The sequence below is a fragment of the Peromyscus eremicus genome, chromosome 10 (genome assembly GCF_949786415.1).
Source record: "Peromyscus eremicus chromosome 10, PerEre_H2_v1, whole genome shotgun sequence".
Classification (NCBI taxonomy): domain Eukaryota; kingdom Metazoa; phylum Chordata; class Mammalia; order Rodentia; family Cricetidae; genus Peromyscus; species Peromyscus eremicus.
The window spans coordinates 87,117,182-87,130,602 of NC_081426.1; the positions used below are offsets into that span (position 1 = coordinate 87,117,182).

The 13,421-nt window shown below is 38.9% G+C and overlaps 1 protein-coding gene across 3 annotated transcripts in view; it reads left to right on the forward strand.

The window, feature by feature from the left end:
• Cfap299 (cilia and flagella associated protein 299) overlaps positions 1-7,606 on the forward strand; it is a 497,260-nt gene extending 489,654 nt beyond the window's left edge. For all 3 annotated transcript variants that reach the window (XM_059274708.1, XM_059274710.1, XM_059274709.1), the window contains one exon: positions 7,375-7,606. In XM_059274708.1, coding sequence (XP_059130691.1) covers positions 7,375-7,470 — 96 coding nt within the window. In that variant the 3' untranslated portion in view covers positions 7,471-7,606. The remainder of the gene's footprint in view (positions 1-7,374) is intronic.
• The last annotated feature ends 5,815 nt before the right edge of the window (positions 7,607-13,421 follow it).

A 13,421-nucleotide genomic window follows, 5' to 3' on the forward strand; every position in this document is an offset into this window, starting at 1 on the left:
TCCTGAAACAAACCATCTCTGAATTCCCTTCTACCCCTGTTAATTCTCCCCCAGCTCTCATCCCCACAAGCATGACTACATTGTTGTTGTTATTGTTTTGTTTAGTTTGTGTTTTGAAGAGATTGAGTTTGACCTACATCATCTATGTGACCATGGGTTAGGCACTATCCATTGGAGCCTGATAGACTCCTCAGTGAATGAATAACTCTACCAATAGTTGAGCAGGAAGGAGAAGGGCACCATAAGCCTCTTCCTGATCCATGATAACCTGCTGATAGGCCCAGGATTGTATAGGCCCATTGTAGGCAGCCACAGGTGCTGTAAAATCATAATTGATTGCCCATGCCATGCCCAAAAGATAACACTTCACACCTCGTCTTTCTGTCTTCTTGTCTTGAAGTCTTTCTACCCCCTTTCTTCTCAGTGACCCCTGAGACTTAAAGAGAGTGGTGTAAACGACTTGTTTAGTGCTAACCACTCAACCATTGCTTGTGCACAGTGCCTTGAACAGAAATGTGTTTCTGTATTCACCAAGGTTCACTGCGGAAAGAGGCTTATCTGGTGGTGGCTGAGAGTAGCATTTGTCTACAGGCATATACATAAATATTTAGAAAGAAGCTCAAATTCATGACAATTTAAACAACAGTAGTAAGTTCATCCCCAGGGCCTAAGACCTCCTCAGCCATAAGTTTTTGGCTGAGTTTACACTATTATGAATTCACTCTCGTGGAGAAGACCTTAAACCCAAACAGAGAGTGGAAAGCCTGCCCCATTACTAATCATGACCCTATTGTACCAGTGGGCACATTTTACCTGTGGGGGCCCACAGAGACTCCATAGTGTGGCTTTATTCTCTCTTGACTCAAGGTCAGAGAGTCCAAGCTTGTTTTACCCCGCACGGCTGCATAATTAGATGTTTTGGCCAAAGGCATGGTTACCAGGTGTCTTATATTTCAAGGCCTAATTACAGGATGTTTTGCCATAAGGCATGGATACTAGATGTTTGGAGAATTAAGTTTACACTTGTTTGTACTTTGAACCATTGTGTCCTTGAGAGGGAAAGGTCTTTTGCCTCTCCCCTTGCTGATATATAAAAAACCCATGAGAAATAAACTTGAAGCAACTGTGGTATTGACCCAGAGCCCTCCCAATGTTATTCGATGTCTCTGTCTTTTTCCTTTATGTCTATATCATCTATTTTTCATATCTATTATCTCTTAATTCTTACTCCTCCCTTCAAAGACTGTTCAATGGTTATCCAGCATTTCAGGGTGTCTCTTCCTCCTCTTCTTCTCCTCCTCCTCCTTCTCCCTCATCTTCTTCCTCTTCCTTTTCTTCTTCTCCTTCTCCTTCTTTCTCCTCCTCTTCTTCCTCCTCCTCTACTCCTCTCCTCCTTCTCTTCCTCTTCCTTCCTCTTTCTCCTCCTCTTCTTCACCCGCTTCTTCCTCTTCTTCCTCCTTCCTCTTCCTCCTTCTTCCTCCTCCTTCTTCCTTTCTCTTCTTCTTCTTCCTCCTCTTCCTCTTCTTGTCCCCTCAGCTTACAAAATAACAATTTTAAATATGACTCTTCATTTTATATTCAATAGTTGATGGACAACTAGGCTGATTCTATTTCTTAGCTATTGTGAGAGCAATCAATAAACATGGATAAGCAAGTATCTCTGTATAGGATGCACATTCCTTTGGACACACACCCAGGAGCGGTACTGTGGTCATATGACAGAGCTGTTCCTAGCTTCTTGAGGAGCCTTCATATTGAATTGCCTAGTGGCTGCATCAGTTTCCCTTCCCACCAAAATCTTATTTCTTCATATCCTCTCCAGCATTGTTGTCATTTGATGTCTTGATTATTTCCATTCTGACTAGAATGAGATGGAATTTCAGTGTAGTTTTAATTGCATTTCCCTGATTGTGAATGAAACTGAATATTTTAAAGGTATTTGTTGCTCATTTTCATTTCTTCTTTTGAGAATTCTATATTCAGAGCAATGGCTCATGTTTTAGTTGGGTTGATTTCTCGATGTTTGAGTTTTTGAGCTCTTTGTATATTCTAGACGTTAATCTTTTCTTCAAAGTATACTTGCAAAATTTTCTCACCTGCTAGTGGGCTGTCTCTTTACTCCACTAGCCATTCGCTTTATTGTATAAAGAAGCTTTGTAGTTTAATAGATCCCATTTGCCAATCTTTAGTCAAAGACATGATTTTTAATGAAAATAAAATATCAGAAATCACTTGAGTGAGATATGGAGTCATGGAAAATATAAGACCAACCCCATTTAAGGAATTATTATTTTTTTTACTGAAAAACAGTTTTTTATACAATGTATTTCTATGATAGTTTACTTTCCCACAGTTCCTCCCGTATCCTCCCCACCTCACCATCCACTCAATTCCACACCCTTTTTGTCTCTGTATTTAAAAACCAAATGTGCAAACAAACAAAAACCAGCATTTTTAAAAATAAGAAAAACACAGGAAACACACACACACACATCCCATAAAAACACAAAATCAGAGAGTATAATATATAAGCAAAAGGCCAGAAAGACCAAAAAAAAGAGATTACTTCTATTTCTAAGAGAAAAGATGATTTTCCCCCTTAAATGTGAAAATTATTTAGCCAAAATATAGATACTTTGTAAAACATTATCTAGATATCATCCAGTTATGTTCTGGTTAGACCATCTCAACTTACAATTATACCTGGACTGTTTTGACACTCCTGTTTACCACACTCATGCACACTTTTTACACTCTATCTTCAGGTTTGTTGAGGTCATTTTTATTTGTGTTTTTACTACTATTGGAAAAGAACATTTCTTTTACACAGGTATTAGTATATTATATTTCCACTTCTTTTCTTACCTTATGTATAGTAACACACTATAAACCAGATCGGTCTTTTAGCATTTATAATGGTCTGTGGTATGGAAAAATCTTAAAGTATTAGTCCAAACTACTGATGTCTCTCCTTGAGGGTTTCTTTTTCCACTGTTGATATTAAATCTTTTCGTTCTAAGATGGGGAATCATTAACTTGTATTTTCTTTCAGTTTTGTGATTTGCTATTTACATTTAAATCTGTAACTCTTGTATAGTTTGGTGGAACAAGGATGGTATTTCTTTGTCCTGTCAATGATTAATGTTCAGCATTTTATCACCCTTGGTCTTAATCCCAGTATTTTATATTTTGTTTTATCATATTCTATACTCAGCTTAGGAGACTATCACTCCTGGAACCTAGCAAAGACTGCAGTAAAATCTTGTTTAGTAGTTTCTTACAGGACTATGAGTTTAAAGATAAAGCTTACTAGGTACTGACTTTTCTCTATCAGCTGCATCGCATGCTGTGACTGCTATGTATGCATGGTTGCTTTTAGCACTCTTGAGATCTGTTATTAAGGAACAATGTCTCAAGGGATATAGAATCATGATCCCTATGAAAATAGAAAATGAATATGTGTGATTTTTAACTGATAGGCTAGTAAAGGGCCAGTAAGATGTTTCTGCTGTTCCAAAGAATCGTTAAAATAGAAATCACTCCAGTGAGAGACCTTGGAACACTCAGGTCTGAACAGGATGTCTCCATCAAATCCCTTCTCTCAGGACTCAGGGAACCCTGCAGAAGAGGAGGCAAAAAAGGGTGCAAGAGGCAGAGGAGATGGAGGATACCAAGAATACATGCTCCTCTAAACCAGCAAGATTAAAACACATATGAACTCACAGAGACTGAGGCAGCATACAGAGGGCCTGCGGGGGTCTGCTCCAGGTCCTTTGCATATGGCTTTCTGTTTAGTGTTTTTATGGGATTCCCGAGTGTATGAATGAGTGGTCTATGTTTCGTGTGCCTTCTCCTGGGCTTGTCCAATTTCAGTCTTACTATATTTTGTTTTAATTATCCCTTAGAAGGCCGTTTCTTTTTTACAGACAGGTGTAAGCTGGCATGTGGTTGCTAGGAATTGAACCCAGGTCCTCTGGAAGAGCAGTCAGTGCTCTTAACAACTGAGCCATCTCCCCAGCCTGACTGTTTATTTTCTAGTGGCAGGTGGAAAGGTAGTAAATCTATATGGGAGGGCACATGGGGAGGAAGTGAGAGGAGTAGAGGGAGGGGAAACTGTAATCAAGATACATTATGTGAGGAAAATCTATTTTCATTAAAATGGGGGAAAGGATTAAAGGAAGAAATGACATAATAGGGATAAGAAATTCTAAGATATGTTCATGAATAAGTGCAACATGAACCTATCAAAGCCAATGCCAAAACTCAGGTCCTTGGACTTGAACACAATTTATTTCACACTGCCACACATAAATTATTTGAATTATTGTCAGACTTACAACATTCACAGAATTGTTACTGTCATGTAGATTAAAAATGAAAAATATATATGAGTAAGTAATCTAGAGACTCATAATGTGATTTTTTTTTATTTTGCCCATCTCAAAATTTCTCATGTTTTTCTTCAACTGGATCCTTCCCTCCTTTATCATAATGATTTCATAGAAAGACTACTTGAGCATCAAATAAAGCTGACTCCACTGATTCTCCGCCATTCTCACATAGGGGGAGAAGAGCTATTAACAACACAGACATTACAGCTGCTTAGAAACTCCAAGCTCTATAACTTTGTGTGTCTTGTTGTTATCTGTAGCCCTGGCTGTCCTGGAACTCACTATGTAGACCAGGCTGACCTCAAACTCCTGGAGATCTGCTTGCCCCTGCCTCTCAAGTACAATGAGCCCCATTTTTTGAAGTCATGTAACTTTTGAACAAATAAAATATTAAAATTTTCTTGAAAATTTGCATAAGGAATCTCAAGTTGTGATCTTGAAACTTTGTTTGTTGTCTTGATGGAAGGAATCCAAGACCAAGAAATTCTCTCCATAACGTTCCGCCCTCAATTGCTATACATTTAGGGAAATCTCTCTCCATTTGAGGTCCCCAAAAGGTCCTTGAAGCCAAAATCCAGATCAACTGCCAGAAAGAGCTTTGAGGCTTGACCTCCTTAAAAAAAAGACAGAAAAAGAAAAAGAAAAAAAAAACCCTAAAGACAGTTTGAGAGTATTGCTTAAGAAATAGAGAAAAAAAAAACTAAAGATGGTTTAAAAGTACTGCTTAAGAAATAAAAAAAAAGCCGGGCGGTGGTGGCGCACACCTTTAATCCCAGCACTCAGGAGGCAGAGCCAGGCGGATCTCTGTGAGTTCGAGGCCAGCCTGGGCTACCAAGTGAGTTCCAGGAAAAGGCGCAAAGCTACACAGAGAAACCCTGTCTCGAAAAACCAAAAAAGAAAAAAAAAAAAAAAACAGAAAACAAAAACTAAAGATGGTTTAAAAGTATTGCTTTCAAATATTTCAAAAAGAACAAAAAATAATCATTAGACAGAGTGTTTTTTTCTATGTAGCCAAATTACACAGGTTTTTAAATATCCCTTTGATATAATCGGCAAAGGAAAGTGTGCGTAAACCAGTAAAGCAGGCCCATCAAGTCTGGGCAAACTACTATACTCCAGAAATAAGAAGATAGCGTGTGTTCACACACAAAGATAAAGGACTCTCTACATCATGACTACCAACATGGAGAGACACACAGAAGCCAATAAGTAGATGTTAGCATTGACACAGACCAAAGTCAAGGGTGAAGGAGAGCACCATGCCCTGTGTAGAGTCACCCACCATCATTCCCAGTGAGAAAGACAGGATTCTTACCCTTAAAGCAGGCAAGCAGACAAACAATGAAAACAGTTTTAAAAAGCTGGATTCCCTATTGTCTCTCATTTAGGGGAGGACTAACCCTTCACTGCATCACAACACTTACAGAGATTGCAACAATAAACTGTAAAAAGGATACTATTGTCACCAGTGGAGGAGAATTTATCACTTATAAAAATTTCAATGACAAAAAGAAATCCACAAAAGGGGTTAAAATTAGACCAGTACAGAAAGAAACAGATTATCAGGTAAATTAGCATTTCATTGCTCCTGGAGATTTACTTCTGTGAGCCAAGAAGAGTTAGAATACACCACCCTCAGAAACACAGGCTACCCAACTGTTAGAAGAACTACTGGGTATTAGTAATGTCTGCAATGTTTACAAGATGGTCTTCTGGAAAGGGTGTAGCCGTAGCTCTCAGACAGATGCAAAGCAAATGTTCCAAAATTTTTACTTCATCTGCCGATTATAGAGGAAACCAGAATGATACAACATGAAAATTCAAAGAGCAGAAATATGCATACAGGAAATAAGGAAAATTGAGATTAAATAGATGCAATGGTTTCCCTCTGCATAATACTAATTGCAGCCCACTCAACACTCAAAAGTTTGCATTTTTGTAGATAAGAATATATTTTGCATTAGCAGAAGTTTTCTACAATTTAAAAATTGTAAAGTAACATAAAATCAGAGAATAGCAGAAATGTGTATGAATGAACCATCAGAAACACCCCCATCATCTTTTGTTTTGTTCGTTACAAAGACTTTACAATTGTCCCAACACTTATTAATACTGCATAGGCTCAAAATATCCTTTTACAAATGATGCAAGAAATTCAGTGTCACAAGGGAAAAGGAATGTAAAACTTCTCTGTAATACCAGGTCTATGTTCTTTATCAGTTCTGTACACAACAGAATACAAATAACCTAGTAAGACTGAAGTTTTGTGTAGTAAATATACAAAAGACCCAATGGTGAATATTAGGCAAATCATTTAGAAGTAAAACTTCTTCCCTTTAAGAATTAACTTCATCCAGACTCTTCATTTCTCTCTTTATCAATAATGGGATTAGCAAGCACTATCCCCATGGTTCCCTCTGAGCCGGTCTATACGATCAACAATCCTGAGTAAAGGCAAAAGGAACAGATTTTTCTCACAGATTTCAATTTAAAGAGGAAAAATAATCCAGTTCACTTTATTTTCAAACAAATGAGAAGGAGGCTTTTTGTGAGAACCACCATGGGCCGATATTCCCACTGGTCCAAACTTCAAACCGTAGACATCTTTATAGCACACACTGGAGCGAAAACTAGGATAGTTTTTTAATTATGTCTCTGAAATAACATCTGCTTGTAGAGCCCTTTGTGAAGATTTCTGTGGAGTTGGGGTTAGTGAGTCCTGGGTTTACTAGACCAGCTGGAGCCTGGGACACACTTTGATCGCTGGTACTTCAATAATGTCACAACCCGGGCAGAAGCTGCTGACAGGAATCATCACCCATCACCACTCCTGAGAAAAGAATTGGAGGGGAGGGAATGTGTAATGGTCTCCATGGAAACAGCCTTTCCAATCCTGTTTTCCTTTCATATCGAAGCAAACAGAAAACCCACTTAATGCCAGTTATGTTCGTGGACTTGACTAACAACACAATTTGTGTTTTAGGCTCAGCCAGGTGACAACTCTACCAGAATCCCCATCCAGACGGAACTCTACACACACGCTGTTCTCTTTGACCACATTTCCAGAAGGAAGACTTAAGCAACCCATAGTAAATGGTTTCCTTATTGTTTGCTACATTTCAATGAATTCTTTGGTCAGGAGCAAAGTGGAATCATAAATGAGTCCTATAGCTAGAAGGCAAATAAGAGTAATAAAAGTTAACAAAGAAAGAAAACTGTAATCTTGACTGTTTATTTTACTGATAGCCTCTTAATCTGGTTTAGGTTTTTCTTTTTATTATTATTTTTTTCTTCTTCTTCTTCTTCTCTCTCTCTCATCTTATTTTTTTTTTTTATTTTTCTGAACACAGGCTGGTTGCAAAAGTCCGTGGAGGAGACTCTTATTGCCACTTCAAAGATGCGCTAATTGGTGACATATTTTTGTAACTCAGATGTTCCAAAACAAAAACGTTCCAGGTCCCACTGTTGCCAAATCTAGTACCAAATAGGATGCCATGTGGCATCATTGGCAGTACTGTCCCTCAAATTGCTGAATATTGATAAGGGGGCTCCAATTGGAAGACTAGACTAGAAAAACACACAGGGTTTTCAGTCACACTGAAATGAGTCAATAAAATCTGAAACCTTCTGTGAGATTGTAAAATTATGAAATAAATAAAAGTTGAGCATGTCTGTGTGCCTGGATGGCCTGAGTCCCATGACAATGGAGCTAGGGAGATGAAATATAAAGGACACCAGAAGACTTTAGAGAAATGAAGACATTATGAGAAAAACCATCATGTTTTTCTAGTGTGCCCTGTGGATAGCCTTTGTGCAGGAAAGACTATTCAAAAGTCACTTTTTATTTAAAATTAATATTTGGTTCTTATGCCAATATATTTTTTAATCAATCTCATAGTGAAGCAAGTAAGTGGAATCAAGCAAGGTAGGAGTCTGGCCTCATGTTGAAGTCGGGGAGAGCCCAGAGCAGAGATACAGAGTTCAAGCAGGGCAAGAGAATTGTATGGCGTGGTATAACAAATCCCAAGCAGGGTGAGTAGAATGGAATTGTTAAAGTTAATTATAATTGTCAAGTTAAGAAAATTTTAAAACACCTAGGAAACAAACCTCCAGGAATGCATGCACTGGCATATCCAGAGAGGTTTGTCTGATGTGGCAGGACCCGACCTGAGTATGGGTTATAGGTGGTGCCATTCCGTGGTGCCCTGATACCCACCCACAAACACACACTGATTGACAGGTGGACTCTCTCTGCTTCCTGACTGCAAATGCAATGTGACTAGCTGCATCATATTCCTGCCTCAGTGATGTCTCTTCCACAATGAAGTTCAAACTGTGAGCTGAATTAAACTTTCCTTCCTGAAGGTGCTTTTTTCTATAGTTTCATTACAACAATAAGTATCTAGTGTGAGTGTTAAATTGGAATTGGGTGTGTCTGTGCAATCCCAGATTTCAATGAATGCACTCTACACAGCAAACACAAAACACAGTGTGTGCATATGCATGCACTTGAGTCTATCCATTTAGACAACCTGGAAGCTGCCACAGCCTGAGTTCCTCAGCACCACTTTTCACTAAAACAAGCAAGAATCCCCAGGAAGCAAATGATTCTAGAGATGAGGCAGAGAAAATACAAATCTGGAATATGCTTTTCCGGAGAGCAGTTAGTGATCAAGGTTGATTAAAAGGACACAGATCCCCATTGGAAAGAATTCCCACTGGGAAAATGTGGGAGAGCTGAGTGTTTCAGTAACAACAGCAGTAGGAACAAATAGGAACCCCAGTGTATAGTGACCACAGAGGGATAAATTAGAAGTCAGATTAGGAAAGGTATAGTTGCAGAATACCTGTCCAGAGAATATATAATGATTTTTAAAAGAAACAATGGAAATGGGTGGCTGATATCACTTCCAGCCAGTGATCAAAGAGCGTATCACCAGTGGTCGGCAAATTCAATTTATCTTCTACCAGCTAAGATTTATGTCTGAACCAATCAGTCAACCGTCACGTTTACAGGGGGAAGGGAAACCTTAGGTGATGGAGAGACAGTGCATACACACCCACTTCTAACAGTTCTGCCAGCATTGTATAACCCCAGTCTAACCAGGACAAAACTTAAAAGGACCAAATCCTGAGGAAGTATGCAAAAGAAATGCCTATAATATTCCAATGTTAAGACCATTGCTGTGGGATGTCTTTCTGTATGCTGTGAATATGTGTTGCTCTGATTGGTTGATAAGTAAAGCTGCATTGGCCTATGGCAAGGCACCTTAGAGGCAGGTGGGAAATCCAAGCAGATATATGGAGGGAGGAAAGGAGAGGAGGAAGAGACACCAGCCACCACTGAAGAAGAAGCAAGATGCTAACAGACCAGTAACACCATGGTATGTTTGCCATGTGGGAAAACATACATGAATAGAAATGGGTTAATTTAAGATGAAAGAGCTGGCTAGCAAGAAGCCTGCCATAGGCCATACAGTTTTAAATAATATTAAGTCTCTGAGTGATTATTTTATAACTGACTACAGGACCATGGGCCGGGTGAGACTGTGGGGCCAGGCAGGACCAGAGAAACTTTCCAGCTACAGACCATGTAATAAATAAAGGCAGAGAAGCCATCCCAGGCTGCAGGAGACTTGAGACAAGGCACCCAAACCACAAAGTAATTCTGAGTTGGATTCTTATCCTATAAAGGAAGTTGGGGAACAACTGATAAAAAACTAAGAGGTTTTTTTTATAAAGATTAAATGGTAGTAAAGTAAAAATGCTTATTTGCTGCTTTGGGCCATTATTTTGTGGTTATATGAGAGACAAGGGACATTGTGGCAGCTGCTTTTTCAGAAATAATGCAGAGGAGAGGGTATGTGCTGTTCTGGCAACTTCTCTGAGATTGTTTTCCTTCTAAATTCTTTTAGTACATTAATTAAATAATTCTGATGGGACACAAGTAACACGGTATGCTTATAAATGTCCCAGGACAGTTTGTGGAAGCAATTCTTTCTTTCCACCTTGTGGGTTCTACAGATCAAACTCAGGACCTCATACTTGGCAACAAGTGGTTTTACCTGCTGAACCATTTTGCTGGCCCATGAGACTCCTTTCTACTAAAGTAAATATTTGATGTATCACACTTACAAATTCAAAACATTACTTCCTTATATTTTTAAGCACAGTATATAAATTTATTCTAATTTATTTTGTTTATAGATTTGGCTAATTTCTAGGAAACGTTCTATAAAAATATTTACATTTCATTCCTAAAATCTCATGATATTTGACTTTCTACGAATTTCAAATCTTTAACAAATGAGTCTTCCCACGCAACTAAACAAATATTGCAAATCTCAAAAAATCAAACACACATAATAGCTCTCATGCTTTCTCAAGTGTTCCAATTTATTCTGCCATGTCTATCCTGGTGCCAGGGACAGACCTGACTGTGGCCAGAAGAAAATTAAGAAAAGCCATGCACCCAGGCATACTCACAGGAAACCTGGGTTCAGGTGTGTGAACTGAATATACGCTCTGGGGTCTCTGGTGGAGAAACCACAGCACTCCTGGAAGCTCATCTTGTTTATCAAATAGAGTTGAACAGAAAGGCAGAGTTATTACATATAGCTGAACAAGGAGGGGGGATTCTTATATAGGGATAAACAAGGAGGTAGGGTTTGTATTATATAGCTGGAACAAGGATATAGGCTCAGTTAATCTCAGTGGAAGCAGTCTCTGTAAGGGAACAGTCTTCAGGCTCTAAACATCCAGGAGGAAGAAAACCATGGTATGTGTATTCTACACACACTGTCAACACTCACACTAGGTTCTACCATGCCTCTGAACCTCACCCCAGGAGGAAGGCTTCCACAATACCTTATAAAACTACAAGCTTCTAATTTAAAATCATGTGTGCATTCATTATCCAAACATCACATTTTAAACAGAAATAGCAAATGTTTATTGTTGAAATACTTATCCTCTAATATTAAAGTTTCTTGTAGCTAAAACTACTTCAATTTTTAATGCTATTGTTTGAAGACTGTTCCTATATTTAATTCCAATGTTTAAGACACTAGAAAAGCAATTCTATCATCACCAGTAATTTTCCCATTAATTTCTGAACTGATCTTACTAAGAATAAATACTCTCCAGAGGTCTGAGTTGGATTAAGGGTTGCCATAACAAAGTACTATATTGGGTGACTGAGACAACAGTTATTTCTTTTCTCACCGTTATGGAAGCCAGAGCACTATCAAGGTGTCAGCTGTCTGCTTGTTTGCTTCTCCTGAGGCCTCCCTCTCTGCCTTGCGGTCACCACCCTGTGCCCCCAGTCTTCCTCTGTGTATCATCTGTTACATCTGGGTATCCCAGTTGTCTTGTCTATGAGGACACTGGTCTGATGGAATGAGAGCCCACCATAATAGAGCAACATTAACTTTCCCTTTTAGAACTCATCAACTATCATCAACAACATGAACTTAAGGCTTTCTGTATACAAACTTGGGTAGACACAGTTCATTCCATAACACAGAATGTGGACAGCAGGCTTCCAAGACATTACCTTGAGATTTTAGGTTCTCATGCAATGCTAAACCAAGTCTAGATCTCTGACAACATCAATATGATGCCTTCCAAATAAGAATTGTCATGGTCCAAGGGCCCTACATTCAAGTCTCATATTATCTAATCTCCTCGTTACTGCAGGATGACTGATGTTCAGTGAATACATGTATGACCTCATTCTATTTCTTAGGTGATTTCCTGTTCTTTCTATTTGTAGGTCCATGCTCATAAATATTTAATTGGCACCTGAGTTTTTCACACTATTAGAATGATTGGGACTTAGCCGCTACATGAAAGCTTGTTAAAATGACTACCACCAAATAAGTAGCAGGGGAAGCTGTTAGGCTTTAGCCCAGCCAAACTAGAAGGTAAGTTTGACTGAAGTAGTGGTTGGTGTAGGAAATGAGGTATGTGACGTGTACAAGAAGATCAGGATGCAGGATAGCAGGCCAAAGACACTGAACCAAAACTGAGCTGGCCAACTGAGGGGAAATTAAACAAGAAACTGGGCAGTGCAATAAAGAATAAAGAGCATTAGAAACCAGACTGTTTGGCAAGCTGAAGTTGGTAAATGGCCAAATCACTTTATCTCTCCAGACTTTGGCTCTTGAAGGTGCCTTCAAAATCCAAAACATCCATGGTTTCTCCCGGCTGTTTCTCTATTCTATTTATAGACTGAGCTGAAGGGAAGAGTAATACAAGTTCAGTGTAATTTTCTCCACGAAATGGAGAAATGGATGTAATTATTGTGTATTCTGGATGGATGTGACAGATATCTAAGTTGAATTTAATGATAAAAAATATACAGTTATCACTCAGAACTAAACTAAACTAAAATTGCATCTGAATCCAGGAATAATAACAATAAAACGTGAACATCAGCAAACATCAAACACTCCACTCAATACTGTGGCTTTGTGTGTTCTTTTCAACAGAACAACCCCTGTGTTTCTCCACACCTTCTGCCATGAGAGGAAATGTGCTTTCCATGGCCCTAGAGTCACATGTTCTCAATCTGGGGGTCTGTCTTCCTCCCTCCTTCCTCTTTTTCTCTCTTCCTCTTTCCCATTTCTTTTCTCAGAAACCCAGAGAACTGACATTTCATTTCATTACAGTCAGGTATAGAGCCCCCAGCAAAATTTAAAACCTAAAAAATTCACACTATATAGAATTCTCATTTCTGTAATTATAGAAACTCTGCTAATATGAGAATCTTCAGAACAGTGAGGAATTCTGGGAGAAAAGAATATATGTATTTGAACAGAGTGGAAGGTTGTCTAGATGGCAGCAGTGAAACTGCACAGTGAGGAGTTCTGGGCTCCGCAGGAGCAATGCCTCTGCTCACTCCATGAGACACACCACTGAGGGACTGGTTCCATAATATAACGGATGAAGACAAGCGAGTGTGCAGTAAAAACCTCACCCAACAAATGACTGGCTTTTCTATGTTAGTGTGTCTTCCAGAGTAGTATG